The following is a 21391-nucleotide window of genomic DNA, read 5'->3' on the forward strand; positions in this document are numbered from 1 at the left end:
GCTAGAAGTACAGTAATCAAGAGAGTGTTGTATTGGTGAAAGGATAGACACATATATTGATGGAACAGAACAGAGAGCCCAGAAACACATTCACACAAATATGGCAAAATTATTTTTGACAAAGGTACAAAAACAATTTAATGGAGGAAAAATAGTCTTTTGAACAAATGATGCTGGAGCAACTGAACTTCTATAGGCAAAAAAAAAAAAAAAGAGAGAGAGAGAGAAAGAGAGGAAAAGGAAAGCAAAGAACCTCGATTTAAATGTCTGATGTGTGTGTATGGATGCTCAGTCTCTAAGTCGTGTCCTACTCTGTGTGACCCCATGGACTGTAGCCCACCAGGCTCCTCTGTCCATGGGATTTTCCAGGCAAGAATACTGGAGTGGGTTGCCATTTCCTCCTGCAGGGGAATCTTCCCAACCCAGGGATTGAACCTGCATCTCCTGTGTCTCCTGCATTGGCAGGTGGATTCTTTACCACTGAGCCACCTGGGAAGCCTGTATCTCATACCTTAAACAAAAGTTAACTCAAAATGGATCATGAACTTTAATGAAAAAAGTAAAATTATAGAACTTCTAGGAAAAAAGTAGAAAAGTCTTTAGGATTTAGTACTAGGCACTACCAGTAAAGAACCCACTTGCCAATTGAGAGGGTAACAGGCAGGAAGGCCAGGGGTCTCCAAACAGAGGAAATAGGCTGCAAGTTTAAAATGAGGTTTCTCTTAAAAGTCTGTATTGCCATGATGACACCTGGTTCCACCTGAACTTAACTTTTCTCAAACCTTGAGCTAACCAATGCATTTTTCTTATGGAGATGTTTTTCTTAAGCTATGTTAACAAAACTATGTATTTGCATTGGAATTTGCCTTTCTTCAAAATGGTTCCACTGAAGACTTTTTTCTTTTCTCAAACCTTGGGCTGATAATAGCTCAACAAACCAGTGTTCATATCAATTGTTTTATGGCTGGGGGATGATACACCTTGTGCCATCCTATCTGAAAAATGCATATTGTGGGAGAGGGGCCTGGTGAAACTCCCTCAGCCTTGAGGTGTCTCTCTTATCTGATTAATAGCTTTCTAACAGATATAAAACATCCAGCTAAAGACTAGCAAGGGGGCACTCTTTCTGCCCCCTTCTGATGTCTATGTCAGAAGCTTTGTCTATCTCTTTTATACTTTAATAAAACTTTGTCACACAAAAGCTCTGAGTAATCAAGCTTCATCACTGGCCCCAGATTGAATTCCTCTTCTCCAGAGGCCAAGAATCCTGGCATCTTTCACAGCTCAGCAACAACCTTTCACAATGCAGGAGACATAAGAGACACAGGTTTGATCACTGGGTCAGGAAGATCCCCTGGAGAAGGGCATAGCAACCCATTGCAATATTCTTGCCTGGAGAATCCCACAGAGGAGCCTGGCGGGCTACAATCCATAGGGCCACAAAGAGTCAGACATGATTGAAGTGACTTAGCATGTACACACAAAGGGGTCTTAGACATGATATCAAAAGCACGGTTCATAAAATAAAAAAAAATCAAGAAATTGAACCTTGTCAAAATTAAACCTTTTGTTCTGTGGGCAGCACTGGTGATAAACGAAAGACAAACCACAAACTGGGGCTAAAATTTTGCAAACCATATATCAGACAAAGGACTAGTATCTAGAATATTTAAAGAACTTGGAAAACTCAACAATAAAAATAAACAATCCAGTCAGAGCATGAGCAAAAGATATGAAAGGACATGTCACTGAAGAGGATATAGTGATGGCAAATAAGTTTAGCATCACTAGTCATTGAAAGTGAAAGTGAAGTCACTCAGTCGTGTCCAACTCTTTGCGACCCCATGGACTGTAGCCTACCAGGCTCCTCCATCCATGGGATTCTCCAGGCAAGAATACTGGAGTGGGTTGCCATTAGAGAAATGCAAATTAAGACTACAAAAAGATATCATTATATACCCATTAGGATGACTAAACCTAAAAAAACTCTGGTAATACTAAGTGTTGATGAAGATGGGGGAAAACTAGAACTTTCATACACTGCTGAGATGAAGCAACTTCAGGAGATTATTTGGTAGTTTCTTAAAAGATTAAATATACAGTTGCCATGTGACTCCACAACCACACTTTTGCATATACCCAAGTGAAAAAGCAAGAGAGTTCCAGAAAAACATTGATTTCTGCTTTATTGACCATGCCTTTGACTGTGTGGATCACAATAAACTGCGAAAAATTCTTCAAGAGATGGGAATACCAGACCACCTGACCTGCCTCTTGAGAAATCTGTACGCAGGTCAGGAAGCAACATAGAACTGGACATGGAACAACAGACTGGTTCCAAATAAGGAAAGGATTACATCAAGGCTGTATATTGTCACCCTGCTTATTTAAGTTACATGCAGAGTACATCATGAGAAACGCTGGGCTGGAGGAAGCACAAGCTGGAATCAAGATTGTGGGGAGAAATATCAATAACCTCAGACATGCAGATGACACCACCCTTATGGCAGAAAGTGAAGAAGAACTAAAGGGCCTCTTGATGAAACTGAAAGAGGAGAGTGAAAACATTGGCTTAAAACTCAACATTCAGGAAACTAAGAACATGGCATCTGGTCCCATTACCTCAGGGCAAATAGATGGGGAAACAGTGGAAACAGTGACAGACTTTATTTTGGGGGGCTCCAAAACCACTGCAGATGGTGACTGCAGCCATGAAATTAAAAGATGCTTACTCCTTGGAAGGAAAGTTATGACCAACCTAGATAGCATATTAAAAAGCAGAGAACATTACTCTGCCAACAAAGGTCTGTCTAGTCAAAGCTATGGATTTTCCCAGTAGTCCTGTATGGATGTGAGTGTTGGACTATAAAGAAAGTTTCGTGCCGAAGAATTGATGCTTTTGAACTGTGGTGTTGAAGACTCTTGAGAGTCCCTTGGACTGCATGGAGAACGAACCAGTCCATCCTCAAGGAAATCAGTCCTGAATATTCATTGGAAGGACTGATGTTGAAGTTGAAACTCCAATACTTTGGCCACCTGATGTGAGGAACTGACTCATCTGAAAAGACCCTGATGCTGGGAAAGATTGGAGGTTGGAGGAGAAGGGTACGACAGAGGATGAGATGGTTGGATGGCATCACCGACTCTATGGACATGGGTTTGGGTGGACTCTGGGAGTTGGTGATGGACAGGGAGGCCTGGCATGCTGTGGTTCATGGGGTCACAAAGAGTCGAACACAACTGAGTGACTGAACTGAACTGATGCTGGGAAAGATTGAAGGTGGGAAGAGAAGGGGATGACAGAGGATGAAATGGTTGGATGGCATCACCGACTCAATGGACATGAGTTTGGGTAAACTTCAGGAGTTGGTGATGGACAGGGAGGCCTGGCATGCTGCCCTCCATGGGGTCGCAAAGAGTCAGACACAACTGAGTGACTGAACTGACTGAACGGAAGTGAAATAAAAATCCATGTTCATACAGAATCCTGTACACAAATGTTTAAAATATCTTATTCATAATTGTCAAATCTTGGAAACAGCTCAAATATCCTTCCAAAGGTGAATGTTTAAACTAGGTGTGGTTTATCCATACATAAGAAGGCAATGCTGATACATCCAACAAGTTGGACAAATCTCCAGTGCAGTTTGTGAAATGAAAGAAGTCAGAATCAAAAGACTGCAGACTATGATTCCATGCATGTGACATTCTGGATAAGGCAGAAATATTGGGAAAGATCAGAGGTTGCCAGAGATCAGGGATAGAGGTGGGGATACCCTCAAGGGGCAGCCCTTGGCAAATTTTTAGTACTGTGGCATTGGTGATCTGACTCTATACATTTGTCAAAATTCATAGAACTGTACACCAAAAAGTGAATTTTATAGGATGTACACTTATAATAATTGTTTAAAAATAACACAAAGATGTAAGCTAGAGAGAGGGAGGGACTGCATATCAAAGTAGGCTGTTTAGGAAGAAAAGTCTAATCCCAGTGCAATACTGAGCACAAAAGGTAATAAGGGTCATTAGATCATAAAAGCATCATAAAACGCCTCATTGGCTACATAAATAATGACTCTTCAATGGGTTCAGATTTGAAAGGGGAACATATAAATAAGCAGAGGGCCACCTGCCCAAGGATGGGTACATGGGATGACAGAGCTTTCTTAGCCTGGGGTTGGGAAAGCTAAAGCCCCATATGAGCTCATTTGGCCCAAAATCCTAAGAGACAAAAAAAGGGGGCTTTGAAAAAAGGTCACGAGGAGCCAAAGGAACAAAGAAAGTTAGAGCCTCTGTTTGAGGGCAGCTGGAGAATGAAAACAGATGACAGTGAGAAAACTAGCCTTTAAGCCTCAACAGGCTTGTAGCTTCTACTGGTATTTTTGAGCCTGTGACTGTGACACATAGCTGCCATCTGGAGAAACCATCTCCAAATGATAGAAAGTCTCTTAAGCACTACAGTTGCAGGGCTGTTGATCATATGGTCACAACACATATGATTAAGACTTTACATTCGAGGCTGGGACCTCAACAATCACTCCTGTTCTATTTTTCACCCATATTCAGTCAAGAAAAGTACACATAAAATTGGAATGGGTAGGATAAGCAAGCATAGTAAAAGGAAATATAAACCTCAGGGTAAATGCTGAGACAGTAATAGAGGGTCTAGCTTTTATAAATAAGCTGATTTGCTGGCCTGAAGGAATACTGGCATAAAGAGAACATGTTAGATTTATGGTTTACCAGAGGCAGGGGAAGGGGGAAAGAGGGTTGTATGAAGGTGGTCAAAAGTACAAACTCTTAGTTATAAGATAAATAAGTGCTAGGGATGTAATGTAGAACATGATGAATATAATCAACACTGCTGTGTGTCATATATGAAAGTTGTTGAGAGTAAATCCTAAGACTTTTCATTACAAGGAAAACATTTTTTCCTATTTCTTTAATGATATATTTATATGAGATGATGGATGCTCACTAAACTTGTGCTGTATGCCTTAAACTTATACATGTTGTATGTCAATTATATTTTAATAAGACTGGAAGACAAAAATAAAAAAAAAACCATAAAGCATGACAGTTTACCAAAAGGAAAAAATGAACATGTTGGAAGGCTGGAAAGAGCAAACTCGCTATCCTAATTTTCATTTTTCCCCAGAGTTATTGAGGTATAATTGACACATAAATTGTAAATAGTTAAGGTGAACAATGGGCTTCTCAGGTGGCTCAGTGGTAAAGAATCTGCCTGCAAATACAGGAGACTCAAGTTTGATTCCTGGGTCAGGAAGATCCCCTGGAGTAGGAAATGGCAACCCACTCCAGTATTCTTGCCTGCAGAAACCCATGAACAGAGGGGCCTGGCGGGTTGCAGTCCATGGGGTTGCAGAGAGTTGGACACAACTGAGCATGTATGCACCAAGGTGAAGAATGTGATGCTTTAATATATGTATACATTGTTAAATGATTACTTCAATCAAGTTCATAAACACATCCATCACCTCACATAGTTACCTTTTTTTTTTTTTTGGTAGTGACAACACTTAAGATGTACTCTGTTAGTAAGCTTCAAGTATGCTGCTTGGTGAGACTGATAGCACTGATAGCAAAATGTTTTCGAATTAAACACAGGCTTATGAGCAGTTAGGAAGACAAATGTGATCTCCAAGTGACCTCGAGAACAAGTAATTCAAGGCTAACCTAATTTCCTTTTTGGGTGTGGTCGCCAGACTAGTAGAACAGGGGAAATGGTGGGTGGGTACATTATGTGGAAGTAAGTGAGGCATGTGACAATGCCCTTCATGCCATTAATGTGGATGAGATGAACACAGGAGAGGTGACAATACAGTCATGGAGATTCAAATTGACTGAACAAATGTACCCAAAGAATGCTGATGGGTAACTGAAACTAAGAATGTGGTAGGAAAAGTGTTAGTCATTATGGAGTAGCTACAGTATGCTAGGCACCATGGTTTATATTTTCATTTTCCAATCCATCATCTCACATAGTTCTCCCAACAGCCCTGAAAAGGTGCATGGGTGTTTATCATTATTTTACAGATGAGGAAGTAACTTGCCCAAAACCTGAAGCAAATAAGGGGCAGAGCTGGGATATGAACCCAGGATTTGTCTGACTCGAAAACCCATTTTTTTCTAACCACAGTATCTGTCATTGCAGCATGTGAAGTTCTGCTCTTTTGAAGTATACACTTAGATTTTTGAATAGGTAATATAACCACATGGTTCAAAATCCCCAAAGTATAAAAAGTTATACAGTTAACTTCTCCCTTCCACCCCTGCTCCCCCACCTATCCCTACTTAGTCCCCCCATCAGGAACTACTGTTAATAGTTTCTTTACACATATAAAGTGAGTCTTATTTTCTCTTCCTCTTTATCACATAGAGTACGTCCACTGTTCCCACCAGCGCTTTTTAAAATAAACTTAATAATGTGTTTCAGAGGTCTTGTCAACAACTGGAGAGCAAGCATGAAAAGTATTTAAATTAAATAATATTTATAAAATACATAGCACAGTGACTGGCACATAATATGTGTCTGTCCAGGGTCAAAGTTGCTGGAAGGTAGAGGAGCTGGGATCTGAATTCAGGCCTGTGGCCTCTGCAATTCACTTATCTCTTTCTAGAGATTATAAGGAAAACAGTGTGTTGACAACACGATTGAAAGCACCTTCTTTGTGATTATCATCAGATAACACAGGCAGTTACCAGCTTGCCCAGTGATGTAGCAATCTGGGAGCAAGTGGTAGCCCAGAGGATTGGAGGATTGGGACATACCTCAGAGAAGTGTTTCTGACTTCAAGCTAGGAGTCAGTTTAAGAGAATTTTCAAGTTCAAGATTAGTGAAAATGGTACCAAAGTTTGTGGGCAGTTTGCTCTAAAATAATGATGTGCTTTTTATTGGTTAACTTTTTTTTTTAAACATCCTTTTAAAAACAAAACAAAAAACCCACAATGGGCCACATTTCCAATGAAAGAGAGAGAATGAGCATGGCTTTGAGGTCAGACATTCCTGCACTTGAATTCCTGCCCTGCCACTCCTGAGCTCTGTGAATGCTCTAAATTGAACTTCCCTGAGCTGTTTCCTGATCTGTAAAGTGGGACTAATAAACTAGTTTCATAGGACTGTTTTGAGAATCAAATGAAGATGCATGTGTAAAACATATCTAGCCCTTGGAATGAGAATGATATTCCCTGTGTCGGTGTCTGGGTTTGAACCACTGGTTCATCTCATTTCAAGGAACAACACAGGGCTGCCATGTGGAGGTGCCTGCCACAAGTTACAGAAAGTCTTTTAAGCACCACAGTGGCAGAGCTGTTGATTATGAGATCACAAGACCTTACAAGGAATGCTGGGACTTCAAGTTGTACCTTCCTGGCAGCCCCTCCCCCCTCAACATAGATAACCTTACCAAATTAGTTTTATGTCCTGAGACTAAGTCCTAAAGATAGTCATGAGACACTTGACCCCCAAGACCAAAGGCCACCATGTGGCTTATATTTTTCTAAATGGCTTTATACACATTTAAAAATAACCAATGAAGCAGATTAATATTAATCACAAGGCTGTTGGACCCCTTGAAAGTACCTTCTGCATCTGTTGCTTTTTTCCTATCTATGTCTCCCATTTATGGTCTACTACAATCTGGCTTTTGCTCCCAGAATTCCAACCAGCCAGTACACATTTCTTGAGCATCTACTTTTGTTATAGCTCTATGGGAGTGTCATACGTGGCACCTTCTGTTAAATAGAGAATTATTTGGTTGAGGGTAATAAAAAGTAAATCAAAGAGGCAGTATATAATGAATGCCAAATGAGTGATCCAGATAATAAAAATTTATATCAGAAGATGTATATGGTAGGTACTCAATAAATAGTCGCTGAATTAATGAATTGAATGAATAAATGAGGGAAAGCTCAGTGTGGACCAAAACTGTCAGGAAACAGAGGAGAGCTCTATTAATCTGGCTACTTATAGATTTCATGTGTGGAGAAGGGACAATGTGTTGTCAGACTATCTAGACTGAGACCAAATTCTATTAGAAATGATCACAGTGGGTCAGTAGGTTTGGGGAAGGGAGAAACATGAGTCAGAGAATCCAATTAGGAGGCAGTTGTCATTATCCATGTGTAAAGTAATAAAAGTTTTAATCACTTGGATTAATAAAGAAATGACAATTCTTGGTGAATGATTGATGAGAGGTGATGGAAAAAGGGGAGCTATTAAAGGTGATGGGGGCTGTTAAAGGTCACATTAAGGTATTTTGAACACAATGATGGTGCCATTATCAAAAGTGTGAAGGCCAGATGTCCCTTTTTCAGGGAAGATGAAAGAATTTAGTTTTAGAGATCTCCAAATGGAAGTGTCTAGCATCAATTAGAGGTGTAGTCTGGGAGCTCAGGAGACAGATCATGATCACTTGAAATTCAGATCAATGCCTCACTCTCCCTCCTGTCACCACTTAGAGAGCCCATCTCCTTTCTTGGCCTCATCCATGTTCATAATAGTGAAATGTAATGGAGTCCAAGGATGGAGGTGGGGTGAGAAGAGACAGATGTGTTCACTGTTGCTGAGAGATGGGGAGGCTGAGCTCAAGAAGAGGCCATATGATTTGGGCTTTGGGAGAGGATTGTGATTGACCTTTAAGGGCTGTTGTCTCAGCATGGAGATCTGTGAGTGAGAAGGCAAGAGACTGTAGGGAGTTTGGGGGTTGGCAGGTGCTGAGACAGAGAGGCAGTGGGTCTAGACCATTTGGCAAAGTGAGAAGGTAGGTAGAAAGAAGGTAGCTAGAAATGGGCAGAGAGGAACTCCAACCTCTCATCATTTCTCTACTGAAATTGTTTTCTCAAACGTTACCATTTACCTTCTTCTTGCCAAATACATTGTTTGTAATACCCTCAATTTGTTTCTTTCCAATATTTGACACAGATCTCTTATTCCTTCCCCTCCCTTAAAATTCTCTTCTCCTGTGGCTTTTGTAATATATTAGATGCTACCCCAATCTCCTCCTACATGGATGACCACTAATGATCTCTTTTTCCCTTGTTGGTTCCTCTTCTCCTGCTCGCATCTGCAGATGACCTCTAAGGCTCTGACGTTGGCCCCCTGCTCCCTCAGATACCTCATCCATCTAAGTTAATGACTCTGACCCACGAATCTCCGTCTTTCTTCTCCCCACTGCCTAGAGGGTACAAACCTCTTTTCTTTTCTAACCTTGTCTCTCTGAGAGGGGTCTTACAGTTCTCCCAGGTGCCAGACTGGATGCTTTCAGAGAGTCCTTTGTTTCTTAACCTCTTGGTACATCAAATCTGTACTAGGTCTTGTCATCTCTTTCTTTAAAACATCTCTGGGGTTCATCCCTGCTCACTGGATGCTTTCAGAGAGTCCTTTGTTTCTTAACCTCTTGGTACATCAAATCTGTACTAGGTCTTGTCATCTCTTTCTTTAAAACATCTCTGGGGTTCATCCCTGCTCTTCATTTCTTTTCCACTAGCATCAATCATCTCCAACCAACATCACTGCTACTGATTCCTGGAGAATCTCCCTGACCCAGGCTCTACCCCTCCTGGACTCCTATTTTTCACCCACAATAATGAGGTTGATATTCTGAAATTACTATTTACCGTGCCACTCTCCTATGCAAAAACATATGATGATTCTCTATAACTCCTACCACAACAGCCAAACTCTTCAACATGGCTTGCAAAGCACAGAAACTAAGAATCTTAGAAATGGAAAGGATAGTAGAAATCATGTGGTCTAACTTTCCTTCTAAAGCAGGAATTGCTATTCAGCCTCTCTTTAGAAGGGTCCCTAGATCATGGCGGGTTTCCCAGGTGGCTCAGTGGTAAAGAAAATCTGCCTGCCGATGCAGGAGACATGGGTTCAATCCCTGGGTCAGGAAGATCCCCTGGAGAAGGAAATGGCAACACAATTCAGTATTCTTGCCTGAAGAATTATGTGGAAAGAGGAACCTGGAGGGCTACAGTCCATGGGGGTCACAAAAGAGTCTGACATGACTTAGTGACTAAACTACCACCAACTAGATCATGGAGCCTTTCCTAATTTGGTCTCACTGTTCATATTCAACTTTACTTCCTACAACTCCCTCCATATCCCATCTCCTCCAGTCAGGCTGGATTCTTCCCAGTGCCTTCCTCCTACACGTTTGTTCTTCTCTCTCTACCTGTGGCCATTTGCTTTGCTGAATGCCCTCCTGTCCCTGTTCTGCTTCTTGAAATCTACCCATCATTCAAGGCCTAGTCTAAACATCATCTTTCATGACCCCTCCCCTGACATTTTTGTCTTAACTCCTATTGTGTTTACTGATAGCACAGAGTTTCATGCTTCCTTGCCCTACACCTGATAATTTTATTGCCCCCTCACTCATATCCCCTAGAAGAATGTAAGCTTCTTGAGGGGGACAAAACTTTACCTTTGTAGCACCCAAGGTTTTCCTTACACAGATTTAGGCATACAGTAGGTACTCAGTCCATACTTAGTGATAGATGGGCAAATGTAATGCTAGAGAGGTTGGATCACACAGCAAGTCAGTAACAAGATTCATGGCTGCAAACCACAGCCCTTGATTCCCTGAACTGCAGCTTTGATACAAATGGGCCAAGCTGGGTGAGGATGCATCAGACAGGGCCTAGGCATTAGGACAGAAAAGGCCTTTCCTAAGCCTGAGAAGCAGTGAGGATTACCTTGGTAGTCTAGGATGGGAGTCTGTGGGACCTCTTCAGCATAGACTTCATTGTAGCTTTCATCTGGGTAGTAGCCTGAGCCTAGAATGAAGAAAATATCAAGATGACATATTGGTCTCTGATGCAAGTCCTTTCCAACCTTTTCCCCTTTCCAGCTTGGTCCCTTTCTGAGGACATGGCACTCCATGGATGGAGAATGAGGTGGCCATTTAGTGGGAAAAATCCTATGCTGTGAAGCAGCACAACTACTGTGGGCAAACTCCACACCTCAGGTACACAGAGGGTGAGCTCATGATGGGGGAGGGGTGGGCAGTTTACTGGGCTTCCCTGGCGGCTCAAGTGGTAAAGAATCTGCTTGCAGTGAGTGCAGAACATCCAGGTTTGATCCCTGAATTGGGAAGATCCACTGGAGAAGGGAATGACAACCCACTCCAGTATTCTTGTCTGGAGAACCCCATTTATGTAGGAGCCTGGTGGGCTATAGTCCAGGGGGTCAGGTGGCTCTGGTAGCACTAGAAGACTCCATTAAAAAAAAATCAAACTTCTTGACCATCCACCCACCCTGCCCATTTGGACTAGAAATGACCCATTTCCCTGATGCAACACAGGAGTCTTGGTGAGACACTGATGACTGAGTTCTGAGGATGGACTGTTGTCCCAGATAGGAGGAAAAAAAATAGAACCTGAGCAAGGGTCTTTCCACTTATGATGGGCCTTCTTACAGTCATCAGAGGGAAACAATTCTTCAAGCTCCAACCAGCCCACAGGGCACCAGCCTTTTGCTATACAGTCCATGGGGTTGCAAAGAGTTGGACACGACTGAGCGACTTTCACTTCTTCTTTTTTTGTTTGTTTTTTAATCAACTGTGTATTAAGGATAATTCTACGCAGGAAGCTTTTTTAAAAAAAACACATAGAGCCTTATGGTGATAGGAAATCTTACAATTTCAGTTTAAATTGGTTGCCACGGCTAGGGGTGGCATGCCAGGGCAAAGAGGGAGGGCTCAAGAGGCAAGGGGGTAGGAGTTTCACTGCCTGAGCAGTTTGCCCTGGTTTGCAGAAATATTCAGTCACTCTAATCAGCAGGAACCTTAGTAGGGAGGTGCTAAACTAGAGAACATTCTGAGTCCACCCCCGTCCTGTTAAGTGGTCCAGTCCCTGTGGAGGCCAGTCTGCGGCTGTCTGGGAGACTAAACAGTGTGTTCCACCAGACGGCAGGAAATGGGTCATACATATGAACTAATTGGAATACAACTTGGTCCTTTCTGGAGGGAAGTTTCCGGAAGCTCTCTTTCCAGCCTCACTGTGTGCCTAAAGCACACACATTAATAGAGCAGCCAGCCGTGCTGGAGTCAGAGACAATTCTTCATTTCCAGGAGAGGGTGAGCTTCTGGGACAAGGCTGGGTTTTAGCGTCAGAGCCCTTTGGCCTGTGTAAACACTCTGACCACAAGCTCACCCTGTCTCCTCTCTGGGCAGAGACACAGGGCCCCCTGCACTAATGGGTGGAGCAGAGGGTAGATGATGAGGCTCCTCCATTCCCCACGGGCCCAGACTGGGGGTAAGGGGTGGGTGTTGGGAAACCAGTCCAACTTGATGAACAAGGGAATGAATCAAATTGAAAGTTTGTCTTATGAAATCATGTCCTTATTGGTTTGCCCTCATTCCAGAGGAAAGAGTTCATATTTTCTCCTTCCCTTTATTTTTTTCTGGTTTCCCTTTTCAGTCTCTCCTGGCTTTCCTTTATTTCCCCTTAGGCCTCCTCTCCCTTGCTCCCTCTTTTCCCACCTTGGTGGGTGGTTTCTTTGTGGTGGAGGGAGGTGGGGGGGGGCGTTGGACAGAATTCTTGTCAGCTGTTTCAGTTTAGCATCAAAGCCTTACAATGCCTATAAACAGGAGGCCAGATGTGTGTGATTTTCTAAAGGATTTGGTCCCCATACTGTTGTTCCAGAGCTTGCTTGTGAACAAATTCCCAGCATGGGAGCAAGCCTCTGTTTACCAAAAGAGCAGACAGGAGTGTCCAAGGCCTATGGCTGGATAACGACCACCACAATAACAACAATGATTCTTAACATCACTCAGCACCTACTCTGGGTTTAGCCCATTACATGTGTCATCTCATTAGATCACCCTGACATCTCAGTGAGGTAGACACCCTTATTGCTTTCAAATACGGATGAGGTAACAGGCTCAGAGGAGTTCAGGAACTGGCTCGAGGTTTCCCAGCTAGTAAGGAGCAGAGTGGGCATTCCAGCCCAGGGTGGTTTGATCCCCTTGATGCCAAACTCAGACACTCCACTAAAGATGGTTGTAGGGGAAAGCTTTGGACAACATCCAACAGAAATAAAAATCCCAAATCTTTATTGCAATTCAGCTTTTTTAACTCTGTGTGTGTGGGATCAAAGGCCACCAAACATTTCCTATCATTCCAGACTTACAAGGGATATGGAAAAGCTGAGGTGAAGACTCAGTCAGATAATTACAGTCTTCACCAGGGTACAAAGCTGGCTGGCCCAGTGCCAAGTCTGCTTTGTGACAGGAATAAGTTAGGGCCACCTTAACACTTTAAGCCTTTCCATTTCTCATCTTTGCCTGTCTTTGGATAATTTTTGGAAAATATTAAGATACTGAGATGTGATATATGAAACTAGAGGGCCCCTCTCCCCACCTTGTTCTGTCTGTCCCTCTTCAGCCCTGATGGGGAGAAGCTTTGGCAGCATTCCTTGGTCCCTTTAGGCTGATTGGTGGTTACCATGTGGTCTGTTACTGGGTTCCTCCAATATCCACAGAACAGACCCTCTAAAGCACTACACTTTACAAAGGTGTGGTTGGAAATGTAACTGATAGTTGATGACTATTTTAAGATCCACACTAATGCTTGGATTATGAAAGAAATGTTGTCTGACTTCCTGAACTGTACAGATATGCCAATACACACTTTTAACCCACTGCTGGCTTGATTTTTATTTTTAACCCTCCCATACCCTGCTGATTGTTCCTGGATCCTATTTCTGATTAGCCCAGAATCCATACATGGCTGCTTTCCTTGTACTACTCCCACTGGAGGACAAAGCTATAGCCATGAACAAAACAGTCCTGAGTGCATAGAGTGGTCACTAAATATCTACTGAGTGAAGAAATGAACACATAAACAGAGCAAACTCAGACAGTTGAGCTAGTGATGTAGGGAAAGATTATTGGGAAATCCCCAAGTATCTCTCATCACATAGCATTCTAAGAAAAAAACAGGACAGAATGAACAGGTTGGCAGGACTGTCAGAGACTTCACTAGCCGGGGCTCCCGAGAAGGAGTAATGAGCATGGTGACTCTTGTAGGAAGTGGGGAATGGCCACCTTTGCAAATGGCCTTTTGAGACTTTCAAATGAATCCAAGCCTTAAAAAATTGCATTGTCCTCAAGACTTCAAAAGCTCAGGCTTCCACCCTGGGGAAGCCTCTGTGTGCTCTTGGGTGTGCTCTGGGGTGTGCTCTGGGATTTCTTATAGTGATTCAGAATCAGGCTTCACTCATCTAACCTACACTCATGGTCTTTGGCTGGATTTTGGTCTCATGTACTTGAACTGAAGCTAGGGAGAGTTTGGGGAGGATAGCTACACATATTATATTTTGGAAACTTAGGCTCTTTTCATCCCAAACAGTGTGTGCTCTGCCAAGGGCTTTATTTGAACATCTTGGTCTCAGTGTCAGCCCTTATGCTTCACCCCCTACAAAGCCAAGTTGAGCCAAACAGGGGAAGAAGTTTGCATATTTGTTTGAAAGCTTGATGCAGCTGTTCCAAACAGAGCTTCTGCCAGAGGCCTCCACCAGGAGCTAAGGGCATGTGGAAAATTTTAGCTACAATGACTGCAGCTGTGATGGAAGCAGTTTGTTATTTACTCATCTCTGGATGTTTTTCTAACTCCATTAGTTGGGCCTGTCTCCTTCCCCTGCTCCCCCCAGCCCCCATGAAGGCAGACAGTGCTGACCACAGAATATTATTAGCACTTGGAATGCCAGTTGGGCCCCATCAAAAACTCCTGTCTGGCACCTCATTATCCTTCCTTCATTCCTCCCCTTCCTTTCCCTCCTAGCTGAGTGAGTTCTCTTGAGCTCCCTATGTCTCCCCAGAGGCAAAGGATGAAACATTCGGGGATCTAGAAATCCCCATCCTTTCCAAAGTAAGAAACAAGCCAGGAGAAACTGAGGGATTCCTGTTCAAGAGAATGTGGTCTGAATTGTCATTAGCAATCTTTATTAGAAAGGAGCTATAAAAATCTCATCCTATAAATAATGTCTGGGAGGGGAGAGAGAAAGAGAGAGAAAATGGAGAAGCAGGTAAGATAACGGCCTCAAAAGCCATGTTAACAAGCCACATTTTTAATATTTATTTATATTTATGAAATATAGTTCAAGTATGTGGCTGTTGTTCACTCAGTCATGTCCAACTCTTTGCGGCCCCATGTACAGCATGTATAGTATAGTTCATGTATGTAGTATTACATAAATTATTAGTGCACAATATAGTGGTTCACAATTTTTAAAGATTATACTCCATTTTTAGTGATTATAAAATATTTGATATATTCCCTGTGTTGTGCAAATAAGCTACAAAGATATATTGACCAAACTCATTTTTATGCTGGTGCAGCCTGTTTTCAAAAATCTCTTATTAGTTTGTCTCAAAAGCCTCCCTCCATAGCCTGCCTCAATGTTTAACCATCTTTTTTATTGAGGATAGTTCTTCTCTGTATCTAAGTGCCTCCTATTTCAGTCTAACTCTTCCCTTCTCTAAGACTTGGTCTAAGCCCTGCCATTCCTGGAAATAATGGGCTACAGTTCCTATGACATACCTGCATACCATGTTGGCATCACTGTTGGAGTGAGGAAGAGAAGCAGAGAGAGAGCTCCTCTTCGAGTTAGTTGAATGGCCATCCTTGAAAAGAGGGTGGGGAGGGATGGGAAGGGGGGGTTAGGGAGATAAGAATAGAGGTATGTGGCCAGAAGCACCAAGGCAAAGGAGGATGACTTTCAGAAATCAGACATCAATGAACTTCCAAAAGTGAGAGGAAGCAGAAATGCAGGATCTACGAGGAAGAAGAGAGATTTTTAAATTAACAAATGCCTGTTATATTGTCCCCTTTGTAAGGATCTCCCACTTTTAGGATAATAAGCCTCCATTTGTGAGTTCTGGTCTTTTCCTCTTAGGAGGAAGAGGACAGAAAACAACCAATTCTCAGTTGATCCTGGTGATATCTGATGCCAGTGTTCCATGGCCTAAGTTACAGAGAGGGACATTGAGATATCAAGACCAAGAAAGGGCCAACATTAAGTCATATAGAACCAAGAGAGAAACCTGCAATCTGAAGGTCCCAGGTGATGGTTTCATCCACTGAACTAGTGCTTCCTAACCACGAATCTGAGAAAGTGTTAGCATATACAGACTAAGAACTTGAACTCTGGAGTTACATAGACCTGGATATGTATCCAATTCTGTCCCTATTAGTTGTGGGGCTTTGGACAAATTCCTCACCTTCTCTTAGCCTCAGTTTCCTTATCTATAAAATGGGCATAATAATAGAATCTACATTATAGAATGGATTATTGCCTGACACATAGGGAAGCAATCCATATATATTAGATACTATTATTACCAACTCCATCTTGAACAGGACTGGATGTCTCCTTTCTCCAGTCTCTCAGGCAGTGACTATACCCTGGCTCAGTTCTTAGCTTTGGATTTCGAGGCTTAGTGGTTTGGTAGTGGCTTATGGCTTTCAAGTCCAGCCTAACCTTCTAGTTTTATCCTGCTGAGCCAGCAGGAAGTCAGTGAGGTTGGAAAGAACATACTGAGGTACGTGAGGAGAGGGTAAGCAAGCTCCCACTGCCCTCTCACTTCCCATCCTGTCCTCACTCTAATGAGTGAGGGACTCTCTAATGGGACTCTAATGGGATGAGAGTTTTGTGGTTCCCAGTAGGCAAATACTTCATAAATGACAGTATTAATACTTGCTGCCCATTGCTGTAAACTGGCCGCTGGACTTCTCAGCAAGTACCCATTCACCCACAGGCTTTCAATGAAACGCCATGCTCAGGGGAGGGGTCAGTCCCAGAAATGGAGGAACAAAAAGATGGCAGATTCTGACCAGCATCCTCAAGGGATATGAGAAGTCCAAGAATGGCAGAAATTAATTTTCCAGTTCATTGCTACCTAGCCTCAGATTCTGTCTAGAGAGTGGCAAGGAAGCAGAATACAGAACAAGTGAGAGCAAGCAGGGGAGGCAAGGAAAGTGGAAAGATGTGGGAAGGAATTTCAGCAAGAAAAGATGATCTGCCAGAGCTGAAGACAAGAGATGAAAGCAGAAAGAGGGAATGAAAGGACGAGAGAGAGGAGATTAAAGAGAGATGCACTAATCATCAACCCCCTCTCCCACATGCAGCCTCCATCCAGTTCCTTGGTTTGGGAGCAGGGACTTTCCTTTGCAGACCCAGTGCTCTGAGTCTGTGAACCCTTCCCTACCCACCTTTCTCGCCAATCTCAAACCGAAAACTTGACTCAATTACTGGGGTCGGCCATCCCTCTGCTATGGGCAGGGAAAGCAGTGGGAATCTGTGTCTGCAGCCAGGTCACAGCTCAAATGGAAAGCAGCATACGGTCCAATTTCATAAAAGAACTTCTTCCCCCCCACTCCATCCCCGAGCCATGTTGCCTAAGTCCTGGGTCTCGTTACTTCCTCAGGTTGAGAGATGGGGTAGTGTGGTATGGAGTGGAGGGGTGAAGCAGCAGATCTTACCTGATGTACGGGTTTTTTGTACTCTCTCTTCTTCTCTTTCTCCTTCTTCTCTGCTCCTCTCATCAGTCGGAAAAACTACTTTTTAACATTCCTAGAATGAGTGGCTCCTGGTCTGTCCGGGCCTCCAGGATTCTGTTAACACTGCCCAGATGTTAGGACATTGGCATCTGCCAAAAGTTTCCTTAAAGCTATATTATCCCCAAAGCTATAGCTGTTCCTCCCTCAGAAAAAGATTTGAGAGAAATGGAGGAGAAGGAATGCAAGGATAAGAGGAGCTCAGCCCGTCTGCTGCTGAGCAGAGGAGAGTGTGAGTGGCGCTGGCCTCAAGCCCATGAGTATAGTAATGACTAACAGGCTGGCTAAAGGGCCTCCAGAGATGTGGCGCAGTGAAGAACACTTTTTTTTTTTTTTTTAATGACATCAGGATTGAATGAAAAGGAATTCCACAAACTCTTAGGAGAGGGGAGGAGTGGAGCCGATTTTGAAATTCCCTGGAGATTTCCCCTGTAATTCCTTAGTACTCACCATCCCCGAGTTGCCCTGCCATCCATATGCACAGGGTCAGACCCACTTTGAAATTCTCTCTGATGACCTAATTCCAATGGACTTCAGTTTCTGATAAGATTATGTTGTTGACAAAATATACCATGTGCTTCCAGCCTTCAGGATCAAACCGATTTCCTGTAATAAGAGCAGAGAGAAAGCATACTTACAAATGCTTTAGTGGGAGGTTGTTTAAGCGAACTGAAATGATCTCTCTGTGCATTGCTAAGCTGTTTCTCACAGATCTCTGATGGAGGGCTGTGTTTCTCCTCACCAAGTAAGCTTTCTTCATTTTAGTGTCTGATAATGAGACTGTTCTACCATGGGACATATCTGCTCCTGACACTTTCCCTCTCCTTAGAGTTGCATTTCCAACTTCAAAAATGCAGTGGTCCTGGAAGAAATTGTTTTAGATGCTGTAGAAATAATTTATTCCTTGTGTATATAAGCAAGTTGGTAACTCCTTCTCAGTTATGAAGGGAAGAATTGTACTTACAATAATACAAAGTTCAGCAGCAAGCCTGTTTCATTTTTCATCCACTGATCATGACTACGTACTGAGTGTTTACAGTGTGATCATTGTATAAAGTAGCTAAAGACATGGTCTTGGCCTCATTCATGCAATACATTTATCAAGCATTTACTGTGTTAAGGATGGAGGACAAAATCCCTGACATCCTAATCCATAATTAATTCAACAAATACTTGTTGAGCCTCTATTATGTACCACACACTGTTCAAAGTGCTCGAGAGACACCCTTGCCCTTATGGATTGGAGGAAACAGACATTTAACAAAAATGTTAATTACAATTTTGTGTATTGAGCTGACCAATCTTCATTGGACTTCCACTGTAAGCTAAGAACCAAAGGACAGTGATGAGTAAAAATTGTGTGATTCTTGATCTTATGAAGCTTACTCTGCAGCTCCCACAGGGTTTGGGTTTATTAGAGGAGAGAAGGGAGACACAATTAGAAAATTGTACAAGATCCTATACATTTCCAAAAGCTATGGAATACACTGTGAGGACTCTGTGGGAGGACATGGGCCGTGGTCTGCTCTCAGGCAAGGGAAATGACATAAACAAGAGCTCATTGTTAGCTCAGAGCGGGGGATGGGCTAACTGGTATGAAGGTTCAGAGGAGTGGTAGGAATTAAAGTTGAATAAATACTGTAGGGCCCTTGAAATCACATATAGGCATTTATATTAAACTTATGTGTTAGAAAATATTGAATCTATGTGTGTGTGTGACAGACAGTGTGAGAGAAGGAGCAAGAGAGTGATTGAGAGAGAGGAGAGAGGCGAGTGATTGAGCAGAGGAATAAATTCTACCAGGGTTGTTTTCTTTCTAAAAATCCCTTCACTGACTCCCTTCTGGCAAAGAATATAGTCCCAGCTCTTAGCAGGACACACTGTACCCCACTCAAGCAAATCTCCTTATGTCCTCAGCCTGGTTTAAGCATTCACTCCATGACTCCTCATTCTGGACACACTAAACTTGCTCTTCCTTTCACACTGTGGTGGCTTGGGACAGATAGGTTTACTCCACTCTGTAACCCTTTCCCTTCTTTCCTGGCCTGTTGAGACTGTATCCATCTTTACTGTTGAGAAGCTTCCCTCAGCCCTTCCCAGCCAGAGCTGGTTAACTTCACCTTCCTTTTCTATCATATCACTTTGTACACGTCTCATGTCTCAATTATAGGATTTATCACACTTACTGCCACTATTGATCTATGATAATCTCTGTTCCCTACTCTAACTAGTCTGTTCAACTCAGACGCATCTCTGTCCCCTACTAGACTGTGAGTGGGACCATGGCTTAGTCTTCTTCATTCCCCCAGCACCAAACACAGGGCCCAGAACATGCTAAGATGAAGATGCTGCATAGGCCTTGTGTCCCACTCAGGGCTGGAAGGAGCAGGGCAGAGGGGTGGCAGTGAGAGATTAAAGAAGAAAATGAAGAAGAAGATTATGGAAATCTTCATTTATAGGGAGATCAAAGTAAGGGGATAAGTGAGACAAGAGGGGCAGCATTCCTATGAAGCACTGGGATGGATAATATGAAGACCTTACAACAAACAGGTGGGGTTAACTTAAAAAACCAACATTTCTTCAGCACTACTATGTGTGGGTAACACTATATTAGACACTGTGGGGATATAAAGTTAAATAAAACACTTTTTCCTATGATTTAGTTGGGAAGACAAGACAAAGACAGACAGACTGGCAACATTCATACATACAAATGTAATTTTTTTAAAGTTCTTAAAGTTCAGTATCAAAACTTTTAATAAGAAGCACCTCAGAGTCAAAAAGATATTGGTTTAAGAAATATTAGATATGGAAACTAACTAGTTGAAATCTCAGTAAAGCTCAACAAGCCTACATTTGAAATCATTCTCGCAGAAAGTGGACTAAGACAAATCGACATGTAAATGTAAATTTTAATACCATTTAGGAGTATTTCTCATTTCCATGTGTCCCAAATTGTATATTATGAGTCTTTTTGAAAAAGGCAAGATAAGTGCTGGAAAAGGAAGAAAGGATTCATAGAGAATTTGAAAGGAGTAGATGGGAAAAGGGTGAATGAAAAAGACAATTTCAGAGAAGGAATAATGAGAATACACAAAAGACAAGAAGAATAAAAAAGATATTCCTATTTAGGAAGCTAGTTTTTAAAACTATACCTATGAATTACCTGTTGAAATGATGATGTTTAAATTATCTGTTTAAATAATGTTTATCTGATGACTATAATGTAAAATATGAGACTTTAGTAAGTAGAAGGTGCTTTTAAATTTTACAATAGGTGCTTAGCCAAAGGTAATTGGAGGGATCTAGAAAAGGTATTAGAAAATGAAAATAAGATAATTATGTGAATAAGAGTAAGATGTATTCTGTGTGAAATATTGGGTGTCTTTTTATTGGTTCCTAAGACAAGCAGCAGGCTTCCCTTGTGGCTTAGCTGGTAAAGAATCCACCCACAATGCAGGAGACCTGGGTTTGATCCCGGGTTGGGAAGATCCCCTGGCAAAGGGAAAAGCTAACCACTCCAGTATTCTGGCCTAGAGAATTCCACGGACTGTATAGTCCATGGAGTCACAAAAAGTCAGACACGACTGAGTGAAGTAATGTCCCAAGACGTTATCTAACAGCTCAACTTAATTTTTCCATTTTATGTCAGTGTGATACTGGGATGACTTAGACATTTAGTTTTTAATTTCATTTAATTAATCAAACCTTGAGTGACTACTAAGTGGTTAGCCTCAGAGGCCAGCTATGACCAATGGGCTGAACAGGGATTGGCCGAGCACCAAATAACCTCATCAATTGAGCA

General features: G+C 42.3%; 1 protein-coding gene across 3 annotated transcripts in view; it reads right to left on the bottom strand.

The window, feature by feature from the left end:
- SRPX2 (sushi repeat containing protein X-linked 2) overlaps positions 1-17879 on the bottom strand; it is a 29201-nt gene extending 11322 nt beyond the window's left edge. For 2 of the 3 annotated variants that reach the window (XM_061137815.1, XM_061137814.1), the window contains exons 1-3: positions 17512-17877; positions 15571-15653; positions 10723-10803 (exon numbers count right to left, since the gene is read on the bottom strand). In XM_061137815.1, coding sequence (XP_060993798.1) covers positions 10723-10803; positions 15571-15652 — 163 coding nt within the window. In that variant the 5' untranslated portion in view covers position 15653; positions 17512-17877. Of the gene's footprint in view, positions 1-10722; positions 10804-15570; positions 15654-17511 lie in introns of all 3 variants that reach the window. The other variant, XM_061137816.1, reaches the window with a different exon arrangement.
- Between the last annotated feature and the right edge of the window lie 3512 nt (positions 17880-21391).

Source organism: Dama dama, chromosome X (assembly GCF_033118175.1).
Source record: "Dama dama isolate Ldn47 chromosome X, ASM3311817v1, whole genome shotgun sequence".
In the NCBI taxonomy this organism is placed as follows: domain Eukaryota; kingdom Metazoa; phylum Chordata; class Mammalia; order Artiodactyla; family Cervidae; genus Dama; species Dama dama.